General features: G+C 30.5%; 1 protein-coding gene across 1 annotated transcript in view; it reads left to right on the top strand.

Moving 5' to 3' along the window:
* The window catches only part of LOC143249541 (enoyl-CoA hydratase domain-containing protein 3, mitochondrial), a 39802-nt gene extending 17088 nt beyond the window's left edge, over positions 1 to 22714 (top strand). Inside the window, exons 6-9 of the mRNA XM_076499566.1 lie at positions 4334 to 4443; positions 15262 to 15320; positions 18239 to 18345; positions 21451 to 22714. Coding sequence (XP_076355681.1) covers positions 4334 to 4443; positions 15262 to 15320; positions 18239 to 18345; positions 21451 to 21568 — 394 coding nt within the window. The 3' untranslated portion in view covers positions 21569 to 22714. The remainder of the gene's footprint in view (positions 1 to 4333; positions 4444 to 15261; positions 15321 to 18238; positions 18346 to 21450) is intronic.
* The last annotated feature ends 886 nt before the right edge of the window (positions 22715 to 23600 follow it).

Raw genomic sequence — 23600 nt, 5'->3', positions numbered from 1 at the left:
ATAAAATATTATTTAAATAGTCTCTAAAACCTGCTAAATACATTTCAAACAATCATTTTCAGTAAGACTTTATATTTTGTTATTTTCTGTTCTCTAACTATGTGGGATCTGTCACTTAACCAACCTCATAAACACCATAAAGAAATTAGGAAATAAATATAAATTATGCTTTTTAGTGCTAGAGTGACTACACATTATAACACAAAAATACAAATGTTTAGTCTAAGTAGCTAAAGTCTAATAATGCTATATAGTTTTTATTTTTTATTATATTGACCTTCCAGTCATGCTTAACTAACAATATATAACTTGCATATATGAGGTGTAGGTGCACTCATTAACATATCCAGTAATATAAAACTGACCTCTAGCCTTCCCTGTCTTGGCTGTGATTTAGTGGACTAGTATTGTGTAATATATATAGTCACATTTACATTATTATACATTATACATATCGTATATAGATTATTACTGTTAGGATATAAATTAGTAAACTTATTTTTCTTTAAATATAGAACAATAAAGCAAAAAATTATTTCTTGCTATGACCTTTGTACTCAGTTGCTTCTAGTCACTAAGCTTTTTAAATTTTCACATGTGGAGAGTATCAAACAAGCTTTTCTTTAACTTTTATGTATACAGTTCAGTAACCAAAAAATTCTAAATAACTACACTGATACCATTGAATTCCACTATAATTTATTAAACACAGTAACTAAGATGTATTTATATTTTTAGAAATATGTAACTTGAGCAGACTAAAGATATAATCTACCTCATTGAAATCTTGGATTGAAAGAACATGATAATCTTTTCACAGATTAAAAACCATTCTGGGGACATTATAAGCTGTTGATTGGTTATTCGCATCATATATTAAAGTAAGTGTATATCAGGGTCCATATCCAAAAATTGAAAGATTTCATTCAATACATAAGCTGTATCTTGCAAAATAAAAAGATATGAGGATCTTATTTTATATTCTAGCTTGAGACAAATATTAGTAATTTGAGTTCTTAATTTGTAAAAAACTATAGGCTTAGTATTTTGACATCACAAACACATAGTTTTAAACAGTGCTGCATTCAACACAACATGACTCATTAAAATCTGTGTTTAGATGTGTTCTTTTAATATTTACTTTTAAATTAAGAAATTAACTCATGTATATAACATTAAAAATTGAATTATAATCTACAATTTGATTTCAAACTTAGTGACATAAATTCATAAAATAATAGTTCAATAAACTTTTGAATGCAAGTCAACAAATGCAATCACATGGCCTTTAACCTGTGATCCTTTGTGAAAGGGTTAATTAAATTAAAATTATTTAGTGTGCTACTACCATTGGTATAAAAAGTAGGGTTCAGTGTCTTTGACAGTTGACAACCAAATAAATGAAGGCCCATGTAAATACTTTTTACTTTTCATGTGTAATCATTATTTATTATAACAAAAGTGAATAAAATGTAAAAGTGGGAACTTCATTTGGTTAGTCAAGGTTAGCTTAGTTAAAATAAGTAAAATAATATAAATTTTCCCCAAGCTAGGCACATGAGCAGCTTGAAGTAGCTTGTGGGCAATGTAATGAGTTAGTAATGTGTGCATATTATTCTGAAAGGGATTTACAACTTAAAATGTCATGAATAGTAATTAAACACAGTTTATAAGTTAATTAAACAATAAAATGTAAGAATAAGTAGATGTATACTGTTACAAGTCTAAAATTACTTTGGATAAACAACTTGTTTCATGTAACTATTTGAAACTCGAGAAAGAGAAAAAGGATAATATAGATTTATTTTATTTTTTTGTGGCTACGAGGTTGGTCATATTGGCCAATCTTGTATAGAGCTGTGGTAGAAAAAGTAAATAAAATACAATTTTTTGACTGTAAACAAATGTTTAAATTGTTTTCAGAATGTTTTAGAGATTATGCAAATGAAGTTTGAGATGGAGAAAGGTATTTTTAATTTTAACATGAAAAATCACTTTGCACTTGGACTGATAAAAAAATAATATATTCATGGACAAATTTTTTTAGTTTACTAAAAAATCTGATTTCTTGTGCCTGAATGACTTTTAATGTTCACTCAGTGTCTGAAAATTATTGTGAAGATACAAATACTATATTAAACGTAAGTAGTATCAAAACTATAATGACTTCAAACAAGCAAAGTGCTCACATGGTTGGCCAATTCGACTGAGCCCATTTAAAGACAGTTAATCAATGTGAGGAGTTAAGGTTTTGTAGCATTCACCAATTGTCAGTTAAAGGCTTTCACTAATGCTTGTTAAGTTATTGTTGTTGGCTTCAGGATGCTTGCATAGTCAGTGTCTATGACTTGATGGTGATAAATTTGAAGATACTAAACTTCACTTGTTTTTGAAAAATAATATATATATTTGGAACTACTTAAATGTGTGTGCAACATATTCTTTACATTATAAATGATTGTAGACATATCATAAATATTGTATAATTCTTGCTGTCAAAAGCCAACTGGTCTTCCAGTGCCACAGCAGTATATGTGAAGATTCATACCACTAGAAACCAGGTTTCTATACCCATGACAGGCAGAGCACAGATAGCCCATTTTTTAACTTTGTGCTTAATTCCAAACAAACTACTCAGTTGCTTTAGAATTTTAGTTGACAAGTCAACCTATATTTCTGTATTACTGCTGCCAAGCTATCCAAGCATAATTCACTTATATTTTTAAGAGTTATTAAAGTTATATCTTGTACCTCAGGATACTGGTATGGGTATTAACACTTTTACCAAAATAAAGGTGAGAACAACCTTCTTAGGGCATCTTCAGGTTAACAAGAGAGAGTTTGCAACTGACCATTGCTGGGCACGTCTTAGGAATGAGAGTATAAACAGGTACAGAATTGTAGGAGGCAATGCAGGTAGATGTTAGGTTCTTATTAATTAGCATGGGTATAAAGGTATTCCTTTATATTGGTTTAATTTTGGTTTTAGTTGTTGTGTAAGCAGGGATTCTTTGATTTTGTTTATCTTGAACTTCTAACTTCCAAAATCATCTGTTCCTTTTTTTTTTCTAATTAGGCCTACTTTTAATGAATGATTTTTTGTTGTTGCTGTTTTCAAAGTCTACAGAGACAGGTTCAATTACTTTAGAGCTCTCTTTGACAAAATAAAGTATTCTTTTGATCTCTGGTCAACACTGTTAGTCTCACTCTAATGTATATCGATTGTTAGACCTTTCTTCTCTAACCAAATGTCTCTTTTATATGATTCTTTCTCATCTGCTATGTCTTTTTATATCTATTTACTTTTCCCACTCATCTCACACAATTTGTTTTTCACCATTTGTCTGCTCACTATATCATAGACATGAATAAATTTCATGTGACATTTGATAATCTTGACATCAGTGGGTTACAGTCATAACATTTACTTTAAAATAATTGCTTTTAACTCTCTGATTATGATCAAAACTAAAAATTCATAAAATATTCCCTCAGAAAATAATAATAATATCTACACTAAACAGTCTTATTTCACACATTTTCTATTTAGTTTTCATCATTGATTCTAAATCTTACACATAATTTAATAATATGATAATGATTAAGCCCATCTTCAGTGCTTCCTTTTTATACATAAGACTATGTTAATGGATTTTTCTTTTACAATAGCAGAGATATCTTTGGCAGTTTTGTTCGTGGCTGAAACATTTTTATTACATTCTAGTGTTTGTGATAGTTTGTAAAACTATCATACTTATTATAACTAAGGTAGCTGTAAGTAAAAAAACTCGTAATGCCAAAAACAACTAACACTTATAATGGCCTAGATAATCTTAACATTTGTAAATATAATATGCATATACATATATAGTTTTAATGCTATTATAACTTTTAAGATATAATTTTAACACTGTCAAACTTCTAATAACTTTAATAGCTTTAATATCATTGTACAAGTGACAACTCAAAGGCTTTTATTACTTTTATTGTAATAATTTACAATTGTAATTCTTGTATTTTAATCACTAACATGGTATTTTGCATTAGCACTGTTCTGTTGAATGAAACATCATAGCACTTTAGTTCTAAAAGCTAAAAGTTATTTAGTATTGATGATGGATGTCTTTATCATTTATGGTTAGTGTAATGAGGAATACATCAATAAAAATGTTATTATTAGAAAGAGATGTGTATAGTACATTAAAATGTTTTATAGCTAGTTTTTCAAGCACAACCTAAAACATTTAATTATTTTAAATATAATAGTTTTTGTAATTTATTTTTCTATCTTCAGTGATACAGAGCTTAAAATATAAAATCCTTTACACTTCAGAGCATTAGTTGGGCTATTCTGTTCTACCCCTGGTATTGCAGTAGCTCGAGCTGTACCAAGAAAGATTGCTTCTTACCTGCTTTACACTGGTCAAGCTATTGGATCAACTGGTATGTTCTTTCAGAAATAATGTAAACCTGTCAAGCTATTGGATCAACTGGTATGTTCTTTCAGAAATAATGTAAACCTGTCAAGCTATTGAAACAGCTACTAAATTGTCTTTATGATCTAAACAATGTTGTGTAAGTTACATTTTGAATGTTTTAATTTAACACGTTGGCTCCCACACAACCCACCAGTGGGTCGTGATAGCCTTTCAGTAAGATCCACATGACCCACCAGTGAGTCATGCTCTATTTTCTTTTTAAAGGGTCAATTATTGGCTGGAGCACAATGGCTACATATACAGAGTGGGACATCAGGACAACATTTCTTTTCTGAGTCCACCTATTTTTTGTTTTTTTTATGTTTTATTAACCTGATAATTGTATATAACATATAAAGTAGATGAAGCAAATAACTTTATTTAGACATTGATGGATACAATGAAAAAAATTAATTTTGCAACAAAATTGTTATTTGAACATAGTGAATGTAGAAAAAGCATAAAAAATAATTTTTCAAGTGAAATGTTATGTAAATTTTCCAACATACTGTTTCCAAAACCTATTAGAAAACAAATAAATCAGTTCATCATGAAAATAAGAATAATGAATAGTATGAAAGCAGTACAAAGTGACAGTCATTATTATATGTATCATTTGAAGTTACATGACCTAATGTCTTTTACTGAAACAAGTAATACATAGAGCAGGGGTACCTTCACATTCATCATAGTATGTGTGAATGTTTTTGGTCTTTCTGTCCACTTCTTTTGCAGTCATTGTCCTTCTTATTTCACTGAAGCAGTCAATGCATCTTTTATGAATTATTTGTTAGACTTGTCTCTTTCAGTGTAAGTCTTCATAATATGTTGTTTGTTGGCTCTTCCTGCTGTTGTCTTTGATGTTACTGCTGCTTGTCCATTTACTTGACAGTGATTCAATGATTGATTTTCAAAACTCAAGAATTTGTAGCTTTTTTTTAGTGTGCATTATTGAATAAAACCAAAGCATTTACCACTGCTTAGTTTAGCAAAAACTCAAAAGCAGTCTTATGATACCATCTAATACTCTTCCTAAGTGGTGAGAAATAATTGGACATTTGATCAGATATGTTTATTCCTTGTTTTATGATATTGTAATTGAGAACCATTTCTGGTTTTTTGACATCCACATCATTGATTCTCTGTCCAGTTTCCTTGAAGCTCAGATCATATTTTGTTGACAACATAAGAACATCACATTTGTTCTTCCATTTTACAATCACAATTCCATCATCTTGTTGGTGACCTACAATTTCTCCCTTCTTTAGTTTCGTACTGATAATTTCCTTACGGATGCCCTTTCTATTAAGTCATAATGTTTCCACAAGGTGGGTTTGATGCTTTAGCAGCTTTTTTACTAAATTGATTGATGTGTAGAAATTATCTGTGGTGATTGTTCTCCCTGCATCTAGATAGTCTTTAGCAAGATCAAGGACTATTCAAGTTTCATGGGTGAATCTATCTAAGAGACATCCTCGCTGTTTCTGTGTATCATCAGCAAAAACAATGTTGATATAATGTAACCTTGGGGATAACAGTTTTTACACTTTCAAATGATGTTTATGTACCTTCCCAGGATTATATTGAAGAAACACTAGGTGACATCACAATAGCACAATTGTTTCATCTATTGCAATGCATTCACATGGAATTTTAGCTCTTGTAAAATTTATTTCAAGAATCTCAAGTAACCTTCTAATATTTTCTAAACAATTTCTCCCAGTTGTTAGATTATCTGCAAAATGAATAAAATGTAGGAGTGTTTGAAACCTATTTCTTGATATTATTTGTGGTATGTAAGAATTCCTGTAGAAGAGATCATTCTGCCAGTTGTAGGTGATCTTTGGGTATCTCACAAGTCTCATGTATATAATAATTCCAAATACTTCTTTATTTCATCAGAGTTAGTGTCTTTCCACATGCTTACCTTTGTGTTACCAGTTTTGTGGTAATTGAGATTTGTTTGTTGAACTTTAAGATCATAAATGTTATCATAGAACATAAGCTCAAACACATCAAAAGGGATTACTATAGCATTTGTAGATGATCCAGAACTTGGAGTAATAAATGAAAATATTTTTTGGTTGGAACTGTTCACTGGGTGATATCCATAAGATGGAGTGTGCTGCGGGCATTACCATTAGTTTCAGCTTTAGTTTTAAACTGTATTTTCAAAATCTTCAGGTGTGAAGGCTTTTTCATCTTCTTAGCCATAAGTTTCATCACTAGAAGGTTCATAATCTGAATATTCATAGTTTTTATTTTTCAGTATCTGAATTTTCCTCAATTTCCAGAGAATCTTATCTTGATTTTGTTTTTTTAGAAGCATAAAAAATATTTACTGGCACACCAGATTGGTTGGAACTTGCATTTTAACATATCTTATAGAAGAAATATTAAAAATATCTGAAAAAGATAAAAAATAATTATTATACATAGATTCATATACCAAAAATTTTATGCTTCTGAAATTGTAGCACGACCCATAGGTTGGTCGTGTGGGACAGTAAAACTAAATGCATTCTCAGGTCCTAACCAACTCACCCATGGTTCATGGGTCAAAAATAACCTTAACAATGTCTTTGACTTGTACCTAACATGGTACAAACATTTTAAACTCTTCCTAAAAAAAGTAATTGTAAAATGACTAGTGGGATCCTGGAAAGTATTGTAAAAATAGGCCTGTGAGTCAATGTGTTAAATGATAGTTAATGAGCACTTGAATCTAATATCAAGTAGGTTTATAAAAGTAGTCCTAAAACACCTAGAATAAGCATTAATATTACTAATCTAGAAACTTTACAAAGTTTCTAGAAACAACACTACATTATAAATAGGAGAATCAGTGAGCATTGAACCAGATGTTCACTTAATAGAGTGTCAGTCATTCAGTGAAAACTTTAGTTCCAGTAAAATGTTTGGATAGGTGTTAGTTATCACATATATTCAGTTACCCAATTAATCGGTCATGAAGTTGTACAGGTAAGTTTACTTGTACATTAGTCATAGTACCTTTAGAGAGTAAACCTCTGCTGAAAGTGAAAACATTATTTGTGAACTTAGACCTTCAAGTTCAACTGTGTGTAAGTGATAACCTATGGGCTAAGGAAGAAATAAACTAACTTGTTATTGTAATGTGGACAGGACTTGGCCTTTTTTTTTTCACCAAATAATTTAAAAGAATCAGCTCAATGAAAAAACATATTGCAACACAATAATCAGTGATGTCGAGAAACCCACTTGTTGAGAAATTTATATGCAAAAACGGCTCGTTTGGGTTGAGAAAATATTTTACATAGAAGGTCGAAACGTTGTTCGCTTTTCTATGTAAAATATTTTCTCAACCCAAATGAGCCATTTTTGCATAAAAATATTGCAACACAGTCATGTTTATACTCATCATGTTACTGTAGCAGCTGATAAATTATCCTAGTAATTTAACATACCGCTTTACAGTGGTAATGATATGAAAGTAGTTGGAAAATTGTCATAGTATTGTAACATACCTGGTCAAAACAATCTCGAATAGTTTGTTATTGCACTAAACAAAGTATATTTTACATTGTTTTCTGATAATTATTGAGATAGTGAATTTTCAAAATTTACATGTACAAATTCAGTATGTGGATATAGAATTGTCAGTTTAGTCTTTAACTTATATTTTGTTGGTCATTGGGTATTATTTTATGGTTACTTCTAATTTAAGATCAGAAGAACTATAAGATAGCCTTGAAGCAATTCAGTGTCAATTAATTCAACAGCTATCAGATGATCACTCTGTGTAAACCATCTTCAACATAAATAATTATTGTGTCGTAGGTTTCAGTCATTACCTTGCTTTCACTTATCACTTTTCATCTACACTGTTGTTAACCAGCAGAGCAGCATCAGCTAACCCATCTGAAATTTTTATCCATTTAACTCTTCATACACAGTATTAACTCCTTTTAAAATTCCATCGTGTTATGCTCAGTTTTGGCATTCTTCTCTCTATCAAATGATCAAGTACCACTGCTCACTATGTTAAAATGGAAAAAGTTGGAAAACTGAATAAATGCACAAAAAATACTTTTTTTTTTGTTGTTGCATAAATAAGTTCAGCTGGAGATGTACAGCAACTCACAAAATGTGAATAAGGGTAATCTTGTTTCAACTGATTAAATGCCACTTGTTTGGTTAATTATTGTTTTCAATATGCTTCACATTGCTCCAGAATAAATGTTGTTGTGGTAGGTAAGTCTAGAGCAGTTTGTTTTTATTGTAGTAAGTTCAGTGAACAACTCAGCTATAGAATATATTGGCAATGAATAAAGGTATATTGTCACCATTTGTTACTTACAGGATACAACCATTGTTTCATCTGCTTCTTCAGTAAAAGTAGAATTAGCTTTCAATATTTCTCCTTTTCAGTATTATTTTTAGGTAACATGTATGTATACTATATATATTAAAATGTTATATCTGAATATTTTAGGTGCTACTTCAAAACCTGGTAAAGTTTAAAATATTAAATGAATTATTTTAGGTTTTATAGACTTGGCTAACTCACCATATCCTCTTAAAGCTATTTTGCAACACCAGCAAAGTTTCAATATAGTCATGTTCTTGGATAGTGTGTGATGATTGTTATCTGCTTCTTAAATTCTACTGCTGTTGTCTTTCTGAAATGCACTTCATTTCTGTTCAATAATATTTAGATTGTTTAACCCTACCAATACCTATGGTCATAGGTCAAAGGCCATGTCACTGTGTTTGTAGACTCACTCAAAATTATTGAGCTACTGTTTTAAGAATGTTTGTCAATAAGTTTGGTATTGAATTGTAATTATAATTCAGATTTTAGCATTATACATTAGTTAATTTTTTAATTTAAAAGTAAAAATTGGCAAGCTAGAATATAAGATAAGAATCTCCTGTTTTGCCTATTTTCTGAGATATAAATATATTTATTCAATAAACCAAGGTGGTCTTACCCACCTCTTACATTTTTTGAAAATACTTGCTTATGTGCACTTAATTTGCCCAGTGATGTGTGTATAACCAATTGAAAGCTCACAATGTTCCCTTTGTGGTTTTCTCAGCTGCTACAAAGTATTTGCACATAAAACTTTGTTTTCATGCTAGATTCCAGGAAATAACATGAAATACCTGTAAGCTCAAAAATCCTACATTTCTAGACCCAAATACAGCTTAGTTTCTAAGCTAAATAACTGAAATTTTAAGAACATATTTGTAAATAGCAGTAATGTATATACACGTAATATAACTGAAATGTAACTATATTTCACAAAACATTGATTCACTAGAACACAGCCATGGCAGGTCATTTTTGTTAAGGCCAGATTTATGCTCTTGAATACAGTAACATTAATACACATGCTTCACATCATTGAAACTTCTTTAATATTAGTCAGGCATGACTGAAAAGTCAACAAAATAAAAATAAAATATATACAAAGATGTATAATGTTATGAAATTCAAGATATTTAAAATAAAAATGTGTGTTTTCATGTTATAATTTAGTCATTCTAGAATGAAATAAAAAGCATGATCTATATCTATTTTGTTCAGGTGGTTACAAGGTTGATCGAATTGATCAAACCCGTACAGAGATACAATGGTGAAAACAACTGATACAACATTTTTTGTTTCTGAAAAAACATTTGATAATTGTCTGAAGGTTAAAAAGATTTCATATATGAGATTTAAAAACTCTAATGCATAAAAGTATTTTTAATCTCAAAATCAAAAAAATCAAAATTTCCTTACATGTTTGATAATCAACATTCTAAAATACAAATGCATGAAAAAATATATTTTAAAAACTCTGAAAGCCATGATAATCTGAAAAAGTCTGAAATGGTTACTACCTCTCCTTCTCAAAATTCTCCTGATCTTGATTTTCCCTCTTAGTGATAAAATTTTCAAGAGTACATCAGTCTATTATACCCCTTCATTTTTTTGTCACTGCAGCAGCATGTGCTGATCATGTGACTACCCTCCACCAATAACACTGTGCCATGTATACTAGCGGAGGAAGCTTGCTTTACCATTGCAGCACAGTCATCAGTTTTTCAACTGGCATGTCTAGATGTGTGTTTTAACTCAATGTTCACATGACTATAAAATTTTGATTGTGCTTGATCACAAACTTGTATCAGTTTCAACTTCTTGTGTATCATTTCCATTGTTTCTACATATTTATTTCACAAAAGTTTCAGTATTCCAAATTTTATTTTGTTTATATGAATTTGAAACTTGATATGGCAGATGATGAAATTCCCATCATATGTAGAGAATTGTTCTGACAACAGTCAGCTATCTCAACAATGTGTGCTGGAAAACACGGGCTTTAGTTTGCTGAGAGTTTATGTCTTACATTTGCCTAGTGATTTTTTTCACTTCAAGTTATGTTTTTTTCTTTCTGCTGGAGGATATAATTATTGTGTTTAAATTGTCTTTCTACAGCACTTTCCCCCTGATATCATGTCTTTGCATAAGCAGCTGGGTTAGATATTGTTCTTTTTCCTGGGAGACCTATGTTAAGGTTTTTCAGTTTGTTTTTCTTACTCCTCATAGGTATGCCCATGTTCAGTGAGTTCATGTGAACTAGTGTGGAAGGATCTAATTTCTGCACTCAATACTTTAAATCATTCATGTCTTCTGTGCTCATTGTTGGGTAAGTTAGATTTTGATACTTCTTTTACCATCTAGGTTACATTAAACTTGCATTTAGAGTTAATAACACTATGTAGCACAGATTTTGTTCATGGACAATATGTGTTATTTCTTAATTGTTTATGTTATAAAAGTACAGAAAATGGCCATTATTTACTTCAAACTTTGCTTTTTGACCTGGATAATGAAATTTAGAAATTTACCTATTTTTCTATGTAAAAATGGGCAAATTTGCACATTTTCATTTTCATAATGTCTGAATAAAACAACATATGAATCAAGATTTACATGTATTTATACTAAAGTTATACAAAAATGTTTAGAAGTGAGTGGGTTTTTGAGATTTGTGACTGCAATGTAAATCACTTTCACGTATCAGCCCCCAGATATAGTCTCCCATCATGTTTTTGTTATACACTACCAGGTCACAAAAGCAAAGTTTGAATAAAAAAATTGGTTTTTTCCATTTACATTAGGCATAAGCAATTGGGAAATAACACTTTCTGCCCAAGAACAAGAAAAGGTGAAAATTTTGTTGGTTAAAGTTTTACTTCTTTTCTCTGTTAATGGTATTTAGTTTGTAAGTTCCTTTGCTTTACTATTAGTCGCATCTAATTGGGAATTAGTTTAGAGTCAAACTTTGTTATTGTTGAGTGGATGTCTTTTTATTCTTATATTCTCTATGGTGGGTTTTATCTGTCTATAGATTGTTTGAGTGGACTTATAAGCAATATATTTAAGGGTTCTTTATCTTTTAAGTTCCTTTAGTGGTTTTGAACTTTAGTTGTTACTTATTCTTTTATGTTTTGTTCAAATTTCTTAGTTTTGCAGGTTTTTTATTTTTCTGTATTTTATAAGCTCTGCATATTTTTAAATTTGTATTAGTAATGAGTCCTTTCTTTAAGAATGTTTAGTTTATCTTTTTTACCTACACTTCACAATAGTTCTATGTGTTATACAGGTTCTATCTGAGGATTTCTGCCTTCTATTTTGCTCCTTCTCTATCCATTTATCAGATCTTATTCCCTCCACCTATGGATTGTACCTTGTCCAGTCATCTTGCCAAGTCTGTTTGAAACCTGCAATGTAAAGGAATTGTCAAACAGGTAGTGCCCCCTCAACCAGGATTTTACACACATCCTCATGTTGTTTCCAAAAATATGGAAGATTAGAGTCCCAGCTGCTTGCTTACTTGGAGGTTTCTTGCTTCACCATGAAGCCCTTCCTTTCATTTCAATGGTTTTTTTTAGTTCCAGTGTCATGTCATTTCTCTTCAGTTCATATATGAAAATTCTGTCTTCCCATTGTGGGCACTGCTGTTTAGTTTTTGTCAGGTTTGTAAGTGATTTGTTGAACGGTATGCTTTTTTTGCTTGTTATCTTCACTTTGGACTCTGTGGATGGCTGACCTCTTCTTTTTGCATCTTCCCATGCCAGTCAGTCTCTCACATCCACTTACTTCTTTGAGAAGTTGCTCAGGTGAAGTTTCTCATCAAGTTGGAGAAGTCCTTTATTACTCTCTTGTAACATCTTATTCATTTGGGGATTCTCTTTCTTTCCCATCTCAGTCGAACCCAACCTTCTCCACTTCAGCTCCAGGATATAGAATGGGCAATCGTATTGGCTCTACTTTCTCTCTGTGCATGAAAGGTGCTGTTTCTTCAGGAAATGTGGCCTTCTTTGAAAACTCTCATTCCCTTGGGTCAAGTTTACCCAGAAATGAACAAAACAGGACACATAGGGGAGAGCTTCATAGACAGCAATTGTGTCATGTAAGACAGATTCCACTTATAGACAATAGATAGTATGTAAGACATCCACATATGCAACAAGTATGAGTACAGGATACACTGATATAGTTGGATTTCAGAAAAGTGGCTGTAATAAAATATAAGAATACATGGCTAGGGCTAAAGAATTGTAAACGAATAGGCAAAGTGCAGTCCACCTGGGAAGAAAACATCCAGGAGAAGCACCGTGCATAAAATAATGTGCTTCAAATTTTGTTCATGACTGATCCTGTGATCAGCCCAGGCAAAAACATCTGGGTGAAATGCCTTGTGGTATGATGTAACATGCCAAGTGTGGTTCATCCAAACAGAAAACACTCAGTGGAAGCACCATTTGCATAGAAGAAAAATTACTTTGTGCACAGCATATGTGGTCAGGCTAGTAGAAGCATTTTGTGTTTTATTAAGTATAGCAAGTGCAGTCCATTTAGGCCCAAAACATCCATTGAAAGTGCCTTGAACTGAACATATAATGATAGTGTATAATACTACATGTAATGATGATATTAAAAGTTTCAATGTAATAGTGTTTTACACATGAGAAATTGAAGTTTTGTGTTTTGATGCTGTTTCTAACAAATGTTTTAAATTCTGAAAATCTGATATTGTTTACACACTATCAAGGTTAAAAACTAAACACTGGAAAGAGTACAAAGACTTCTTGTAAACACTAGCAGTCAATTGCTTTCTTCTTTGAAGCCATTCACATTGAAAATAAAATTTTCTGTTGTTTTTTTCTGGTTCATATTTGCAACTTTTTTTTTTAATTTGCCTGATGATGTGGTCCTAATTGTTTTATTTTCACTTTTAGTTCAAATGCTATTTTGTTGAACTTCTATATATTTTATATTAAACAATCCATGTCATTCATTGCAAGTCAGTTATGCATAAAACACTTGTTAAAATATGTTGATAATAGCAAAACAATCAAGTCTAATTTCAATATTAAAGCAGATACAATATGGCTTAACACCAAGTACAAGGATAAACAAAACAGTCCATATATGACATCAAATTCACTTCAACTTGCATACCTTGTATGGACAAATGAAGTAAAAGTTAGTAATGAATCTGGTGTAAGGAGGGGCATCCCTACCAGGCAACAAGATGTTTAGAACCAGGTTGCTGTAAAAACTCAATAATAGTACTGGGGTGAATGCAAGAATGCCCAAGACTTTTCAATGATATAAAAATAGAAAAATGCAATTAATGCTGCCCATTTTATCTACTTTTTATATTATAGAAACTCTATTTTCTAAAAATTATTTTTTAAATTTATATTAGTTGACAACAGTCATTATTGTCCACAAGGTGAAAACCACCACTTTTGCTGTTGGAATAGATGCTAAATTGTCCATGTAATGTAACAAACTTCCCTTACAGTGGCCATGCTGTAGGATTAGTTCGTAATTTGTTCTTGCAATGTAACATACCATTTTTATACTGGTTAATGGTCATTCTTTTGGAGCAAGTTTCTAACAGTTTGGCATACTTGCAAAAGATGGTTGATAAATTATCTTTGGTTAAGTAACATATCAATAAATAATAGTTGTATTTTTGTTGACAAAATAAAATTTGAAAGTGATAATAATGAAATTTAGTTTTCTCTAAATTAGATGTGTATATAATTTAAAAATGTCCATAATTTTATACTATGAGTGTGAGTTATAAATGATTTTATATAGTGTGTAAAGCTCAGTGAGATGCATATGCTTTTCTACTCTCATACTCCTAAAGTTCTCTTTTTCTTGGCCATAAAAATTGCCTGTAACCACTAAAAGACATACCTAATTCTACATCTTACCTGCAGTGAGTTATTAGGAAAAAGGATTTCACCTTTTAAATAATTGGCACACAGGAACATGTAGGTTTTTACAGTGAGAAAAATAATTGAAATATGCTATTAAGTGTTAGTATACAAGAATTCACTATTTTAATTTTATGTGTTTATAAGAGAGATTGAATTAGAATGAGAATGGATCAGTTTGCTTTGCATTGATTTCTGTATTATGAATCCACAAGTAACCCACAATTCTTGTAGCTTCCCCTAATATTCACCCCCCAAAAATAGTATTATTTTACAATGCTTGAAAGTGCTCTTTTGTGTGTGTGTGTGTGTCTGAGTCCCTTTCTTTTTAATGGTCTCTGCACATCACTGTAAAGAATGTATTTTGGCAAAGAAGAAAATTGGATTGATACAAAAAAAAGTTTTTTTATTGTTTATAAGAAAAGATATTCAGTGTTTTTTAACTCATACTTTTAAAATCTTATTATAAGATGAATGTTTTTGTAATCTAATATTTATTTTCTTTCAGATGCCCTGATGAGTGGTTTAGTGAGCAAAGTTGTACCTGATGACCTCCTTGAAGAAGAGGTTAGTGAAATGAAAAATATACTTTAAGTAATTCTGAAACAATACAGAGCTCTTACCCAGTTAACCTTATTTTCCCTATTAGTGATTAAAATACGTTTCTGCCTTTCAGAGGAATTTAACTTTGAAGAATTTCATCTTTTTTAGTTGCTTTCTTGATTGGGAATGCATAGTTTATCCATATTCCTTTAGTTATGATCAGTGAAAGTGAACATATTGTTTGAATTAAATTAAAAATAGTTCATGATGAAATGCAACTTTCCATGAGACAATATAGTGATCCTGATTGCTTTCTCTCGAGCAAATATAATTTTATTTCTATCCTTGCATGCCACCAGCTTCCAAACAACTCCCACCTAATCTTATTGGGTGCTTCTTGAGTTATACTAGTGCATCATAAAGTTATTATGGAGCAAAAGCCCTGCACCAATAGTAGTGCAACACACCTCTTTGTGCACAAACTCCTTCTATACTTTTGCACTCATGAATCTTCATTCTTTTCCTCCTTTTTTTTTTAGAGATTATGAGCACAATAGCGCATATAACATTTTGAACTACTTGTGTGAGTGAACAGTTTTTTCATGCAGGTTATGTAATAACTATGGCTATGGAGACACATTCACTAGGGATTGTACAACAGCCATTGCACATAGGATAATGGGTTCTCTTATGCAGCCAGGACCTTTGGCTACAGTCCTTCTCCTCATTTGATGGAAGAACAAGGAGTACAGATTTAAATGTTTTCTCCTCCTTATTATACATTGGGAACTTCTCTTTCTGTTGACAAAAAACCTTACACTTGCTTGCATTATAAGGGCTTAATTTCACAGGAATGTACTGTTCTTTCACTTTCTGCTGTGTTATATTATTCTTGTTCCCTATTTCTTAATCTAATCCTAACTAATTTTGTATATTCTTTTCTTGACCACTTACTTTCTTGCAACCTCAAGTTTTGCCCTTTCCATCTAACTGATTAATATATCCTTGATTTTAGTCATTTGTAATTCCCTTTTTGATTCTCACATTTATGGTTGCCTTTACCTGTTTTTTGTTTCTTTGTTTTCTGAGGAGTGGACTATTTGGTGTTAGTTTCAATCTCCAGTGCCCAATACCCCTGTTTTTACATGACTTTTACACTATATTTCTTAACCTCTTCTTTCTACACCTCAAGTCTGAGGTACTGCACTGTGCTGTCATCTGTTCAACTTCTATCACTTACCTGTTTGTTACTGGGAATTGTTTGATGGAGATACTCTTCTATCCCACGCTCAACTATTTGTTTTCCCTCTATGAGAACTATCCCTGGATCCATTTCTTGATCCTGAAGTTTCGAAGGTATTTCAGATTTGATTGACTCGTGGGTTGAGGCTGCTTATCATCAGTCTTTGCTTTTGTTTTGTTTTTGCACTGTTCCAAACCTAACCTTTTTCCATTGTACCTCAACTTAGTTCTCAGTTTTTTGTCTTTTTATTCCCAACTATTCTCCTCTACCCAGTATAAGCCTCTTCAAGCTTATTGATGATAATTAAGTCAAATTGAGTCTTGTGGATGTCTAACTGTCATGGTTTTGGTCTTCTGTAGCCACACTTCTCCAACAATTGATGATAGAGTTAAGGTTAACACGTATTGTCTCTGACCTCTTGGGTACAAGTACTAAGATGCTCATTTTCTTATTCTGACTATTCCTATGACACATGGGGCTCATTTGCCACTTCCTCCATCCTTCCTGAGTTAAAAATATATCCTGAAAGAGGTGAGATGTAATCTCCCACAGATGCACCCCTGTGAAGCTGCTACTATCAGATGTCACATTCCATAGGTCTCCTTTAGGCACTTTCTGAGAGGAACTCATTTAGATAAATCTTTGCACTGACCCCTCCACCCCTTCAGTGTGGGATTGTAGCTCACTTGTATGAGAGGTTTGTAACATCTCAGGAGTTAACATTTTCCTTACCTGAAAACTCGCCTTTCACAAAAATTATCACTTTTTCTCCTCACTTCTGGAGTACCTTACTCATCAAAGAATGAAGATTCACAATTGCAGAAGAGGTGATTAGTTTGCAAGGAGGTTTTTCACCTACCTGAGGGTTAGAGGGCTTTCTCTGTTTATATAATAACATCATTATGCAATAAGAAAATTGGTGAGATTAGGTGAAAGTTGCCTAAATTCTAGTGATATATCAATATCCAAGGCAAATGTACCAGAAAGATAGCTTAGTTGTGTAAAAAAGTGAGTATCTATCATAAACATATTTTCAGGTGTGGAAAATGGTCCTTTTCTTGACCAGTTAATATATGAATGGACAATTATTATCATTACAATCATTAGCTGATTGCCTACCAAAGGGGAAATACTCTGTGAGCCATCTTTTTCTGTTCCCAGAGATCATATGGCCATTCATAAATGTTTTTTTTATGTTGAATTCAATGATATGTAATTTGTAGGACCTTTTATTTGATAAAATATATAATAAATCAATGAAATACAAAATTGTTAATATTTCATCAAATTTCATAATATTTTCTGCTGCAAACATTCCTGGTCTCAAAGGGTTTAAACTTTGTTCTAAAAATGAGGATTAAGAACAACAACTGATATATCTAGAGCTTTATGTGCAGAATTTGTATATATATATATATATATACTTACATATTTATACATTTGGAAAAAATTTTCATTTTTACCAAAAGTGTCTAATTTGGAGAATATTTTTAGATGTCATAAATGCAAATAATAATAGTTAGCTTTAAGAAGTTTACAAAGTTATAAAAAAAAAGACTTTATCAACTTTACATTTATCCAAATATGTTTTATAATATTAATGAAATTGATCTTCTATCTGTAATATAAATAAATTTTGTGATTTTTTTTTATTATGATTATATTTTTCATCTCTTTGTAATTAAACATCATTCATCAGACTGAAAAAATTGTTGAAGCCATTGTGGAAAAGAGTAGACCAGTTATTTCCTTAGGAAAAGCTTTTTTCCAAAAGCAAATTCACCAAGATTTAGAAAAAGCATATGAGTGAGTATTGTTGAAGTTTAGGAATTGTTCCAAAGTTTAATTCATATTTTATTGTAACTAGCGCACAAAAATAATTTAGTTCTTATTGCATTCAAATAAAATTAAAGTGGTTGATTGTAACACAGGCCTGCAAATTTAAGCTTCATAAAAATTGTTTTGGATTCAATAACGGATTATTCATAATTCAGCTACACAGATTTTAAAATATTCACTTTTTACTATCAAGTAAGGGATATTTACAGATCGTGAAGAGAAAATAAAATCTAACTTAGATCAAATTATTAGTTTGTTTTGCACAATGAGCATTATTTATTATTATGGTTGTTAACTGAAGTATATGCAAACTGAAGGAAATGGAAGAACATTGATGTGAAATGAATGTGCATCCTCATCCATCCAGATTTTTTTTCTAAAATCTGTCTTTTAATCTCAGAACTACAAGTTGTGGCCTTTCTTCTATGTATTGTGTCTGTAGCATCTTGTTTCAATTGACCAAAATTTTTTACCAAATCATTAAGTTCACCTTCTCTAAAAAATTGTGACCCATCAAATGTTTTAGTTGAAAACAATCCTGTTGTTATTCCTATTGACTTCAGTATTAGATAAAACTAGAAAAATCTATAGCTAATGGTTGTCAACATTTTAAGCATAATAAAATGTGGTGTGACTTCAGTTAAAATGATTTACTAATGTAAAAAAAGTATATATGACATTTTTTAAAAATCTTTATGTCATGGGGAAAAATGGATATCATATTCAAATTCAGCATGCAGAAAGACGGTAAAACCAGCATAGGCCTGTGTAATTAGAATAATGATACTTATGATACTCCGAATACTTCAAACAATATATTTTTTATATGTACATGAAGTAAAAGAATTTTGTAACATTGAGTACATTCTATAAACATTAAAATTACTTTAGTAATATAAAAGCCATTCATTGGTTTTAGAGGAAAAGCAGACAGTACAGTTACTTATCAAATGAGTATAAGATATTAGAACCATACTGATTGTATGTCAAAGTAGAACTTTTAAATAAATGACTCACTTCTGGTAGTTTTTTTCATGTTTATTTATTCTTTTTTATCCAAATGAATTGGGTTTTTTTGTACTGGAATCAGTATTGTTTAGTTATGTTTATCACTTATAGTTATGAAATTGTAGTTTTAATTATTAATGTACTTTCATTGTTACAGTTAACTAAATATAATTTTAGTTACTATTATGGTTAACGGTGGTGGTAACTTTAAAATCTGTTAGATAAATTTTTTATAATGCCAAATTAATAGTTCATATAAACTTTGTAAATGTAAGTAATGATTTATGAATATGTAGGATATTGAAAGAATAACTTACTACAAGACGCATTTTAATCAGTATGTGATATACCACTTGCTTTGCTTGATTAATTTGTAACTGGTTATTAGGAAAACTTTACTCTTCAGCAGAACACTGGTCCTGTTGCAATTTTTGTTTATTAGCTCTCCATGGTCTTTAGATGCAGGTCTAGCAACCAGATGTTTATCTAATTACTAATTTGATTGTTTATACATTCCATAATTGTAAATCAACACAAAATCTGAGGGTTGTGTTTGATATGGTCAAGCTTAATGCAGACCAGTAGATTTAGAAACTTATGTGGAAGAGTTTTTCATTTGCTTTTCCAACTGACTAGAATTCCTTTTCAACTAATATTCTGCTTAATTATTACATTTTATTTTAACTGATACCTTTAAACAAACAAATTTACACTGTAATGGCACATTATAAAATAAAGTGAAACTGTAAAGGTAAATGATGTTGAATATTACTACTGGTAGAGGTTCTGTCCTTCAAAAACATTGAGATTATGGATACTTGAGTTATATAGACTTACTGATGTGTTTCAAGTTTAAGAAATCACTTAGAAAACAAAAACTTGAAATAATAAGGAGATTATAGTACTGTTTACTAGGACTAACGATATCCATTAAGAAGTTTAAATTTATTTACAATTTTAATATATATGAATTTAAAAATATGTAGTTTTTATTTATTGTAGACAATATGAATGGCTTGAGCAATTAGCTATATTTCAAATTAATAATTTACTTATTAAAAAAATAAAGTATTTTTTCTAAACTGGTAACTTTAGTTTTGGACCCTGAGCTTTGCAGAAGACTATGAAAAAATATCTGTTCTACAAATCTTGTTGAAATAATATTTGAGTAAATGTATTTGTTAGAGCAGTTGTTTTCAGAACATTTCTGAGAATTTATTGGTCAAGCACAATTTTTTGTGTTCCATTTTTTCAGAGATTTACCCATATATCTTGGTGACTACAGGTTTAGGTTAGCATTGCCCATCACTGCCAAGAGTAGTACATTTATTTTTTCTTTCTTGTCATTTGCTTTCTCACAGTTTATTACACTTAATTTGGTGAAATTTCTTGAGATGGGTTTTTATCCACAAGTTCTTTGTTGCACAGTATAGTTTAGTTCCACTTTCTTGGATTCAGGTCAGCTGCCCTAGCATCTCTGTCATTTATCTCTTTTGACAGTTTCTGTAATTTCAATTTGACATTTATTTATGTTTGCAGCTGAGTTGTACTTGGGATATTTCCAAGTTATACTGCATTTTTGCAATCCTGGATTTGGTCTTGTAATACTTTTATGCAATGAACCAAATAGATCAGTTTAAAACTAAGTAAAATAGCAAATGGCTTCGCAACTATTAATGTATGTGGTGAAAGAAGCGTTTAACCATGTGTGTACCATGCCATTAACACACAGTTCTGTTTGATACAAGTATTTAGTGATTATAAACAATATACTTAACAGAGAGTAGCAGGTTTAAAATTGATTGTCAGTTTTACTAAACATGACAGATAATGAAATATTTGTTTTTATTTGTTACTATTTCATTATCATTTTACTATAAGTTATAGTCAGTATTAATATATATTTTAGTATGTGAACTATTTATTACTAGACATTTTCATTATAGTTATAGTTAATTAAAAATAAACCTGGCTGAAACATCAGATTTTCTATTGAAAGTGGCTTTCAATTCCTTAAATTTATAATTTTAAGCTAACATATATGTCTGTTCTTCTTCCTGACAGACAAGGAGAGAAAGTTATGGTGGAAAATTTGAAACTAGCTGACACACAAGAAGGACTTTCTGCTTTTATAGAAAAAAGAACACCAACTTGGAAGCATACAAATCAGACATCAACTTAATTGTTTAAAGTTTAGTGCTATTTTGAGTATAAAGCTTTATTTTCTAGTGTTTTTTCCATAAAGGAAGCATCTGGAACTCGTATACATGACTTGGTGTAATTATCCAAAATGAAAGATTCAAAGTCAGAACACTCTAAATATATAATCACTCTATGAATTAATTTTGATGTTTCAATGTAAAAATTTCTGGAAAATTTTAATTATGGTGGTTTAGTCTTTATTCACAGCTGTAAAGGCTATATGTTGTATTGTTACCCAAAAGTCAAGTTAATAGTTAGATTGGTATAAATAGTCATAAAAAGTTTAAATATAATTTATAATTGCCAGAAAGATTGCATTGGTTAAATGAATTTAATATTATAATTACTTACAAGGTTATAATGAGCTGATTTAAGGCTCCACAAATATATTTCAGGGCTAACTTGAAATGTATTTACAGGATTAAGAAATGATTTAAGGGTGAGAGTTGAATTGGTTGATACTTAGAAGAATGATTTTTTCTGTCAAATGTGTTAATATGGCTTTGTAAAACAGAAAACAATGTTTTGTGTGAAACTAAGAACCTAGCTGATTTGAAATAAGTAAACTCACAATCCAGTATTCAAACAGTTGTATACATATTGGAAATAACAATAGATATCCTCTTCAATTTATCTATTTTATTTGTGAAAAAAAAAATAAATTTTTCTTTGCATATAGACAAGTGTTGAATATTATAGTTTCAGTTTTCTTTAATCTGCTGAATAAGCCTTGTTCATGGATAGATCTGCTGTTGTCTACAAATAATTACATGAATGTGGCAGTAATCTTAGTCTTGATAAAGAATTGGCAAGTTGTGTTTTGTTTTTGAAAATGGTTATAAGTAGCCATTATCCATTTAGTTTGAAAAATACTCATTAAAAATTATGTAATATCTAAGCTAATGGAATATCATGTTATTTTCAGACATTTAAGTTGTAAGGTCTGTCTTCATAGAAAACATTGGAGTAACAGATGTTTAAAACCTGTTGTTAAAGATATAGGTTTCTGGAGACAGATATTGTAATAAATGATATTTTGGAAACTGTAGTGTTGTTATTTTTTATAAAAGTTCAGTAATGTTAGTTTTATGAATTTCTTTGAATAAAAAAAAACTTCTGTAATGAATTTTGTGTCCCTTATGTAATTTGGTTTTACACATGAATACCTGATGTACATTTGTATTTTTGTTCAGTAAAAATACACTAAAGAAGTAAAAATGATTCCATATACTTTTAAATGAGACACTGGATGAAAATATTTTTTTTATCTTTTTTTGCTGTTTTATAAACAATCCAAGTTGCTAGTCAATAAGGTTAACGAAGTTTTACCATATTTCAGTTGTTTAAAACTTCTAAAATGTATTTAAAAGTGCTAGATTATTTTAAATTTATTTCATTCAGAGTATTAAATGTTTAATTAAAATGAAATACATGTAAATAATGAGTCACTTAAAATATAATGTTATTAGAATAGATACAAAACATTCAATTGTCTGAGTGAAAGTTGCAGTTAAAGCCTGTTGCTTTACTATCATTTTCTATAACCACACATTTCCTCAATAACAAAATGTTTAACTGGAAACAAAGAAGATTTGTTCTTGAAATTATTTCTGTACACATGATATATAATCCCAGATTTGTTATTTGCACAAGTATCGTAAGTGCTTACAAAGAGATGTAATGTTATGGTATGAAATTATTTAATGTTTAATAACCTATCTTTCACCATATTGTGCATTATCAGAGTTTTTGATATTGATCTAGAAGATGATTATTCAGTTTACCATCTAGCAACTTTTTAAATAGTAATAATATTCAAATTATATATGTGTGTGTGTGTGTGTGTGTGTAGTTTAAATTATGTTTTGTGATATGAATATTATTATCCTGAACTATTTATCTGTTTAGAGCCAGACTCTAATGGTTAGCATCCCAGGAAAATGAATCTGTGGATTAATGGCTCATGTCCCATTGCTACATAAATGCACTTTTGCACTTTGGAGCTGTAGGTG

This window comes from Tachypleus tridentatus, chromosome 4, assembly GCF_004210375.1.
Source record: "Tachypleus tridentatus isolate NWPU-2018 chromosome 4, ASM421037v1, whole genome shotgun sequence".
NCBI lineage: Eukaryota > Metazoa > Arthropoda > Merostomata > Xiphosura > Limulidae > Tachypleus > Tachypleus tridentatus.
The sequence above is the reverse complement of the archived record's forward strand: the minus strand, read 5'-3'. Positions and strand labels throughout refer to the sequence as shown.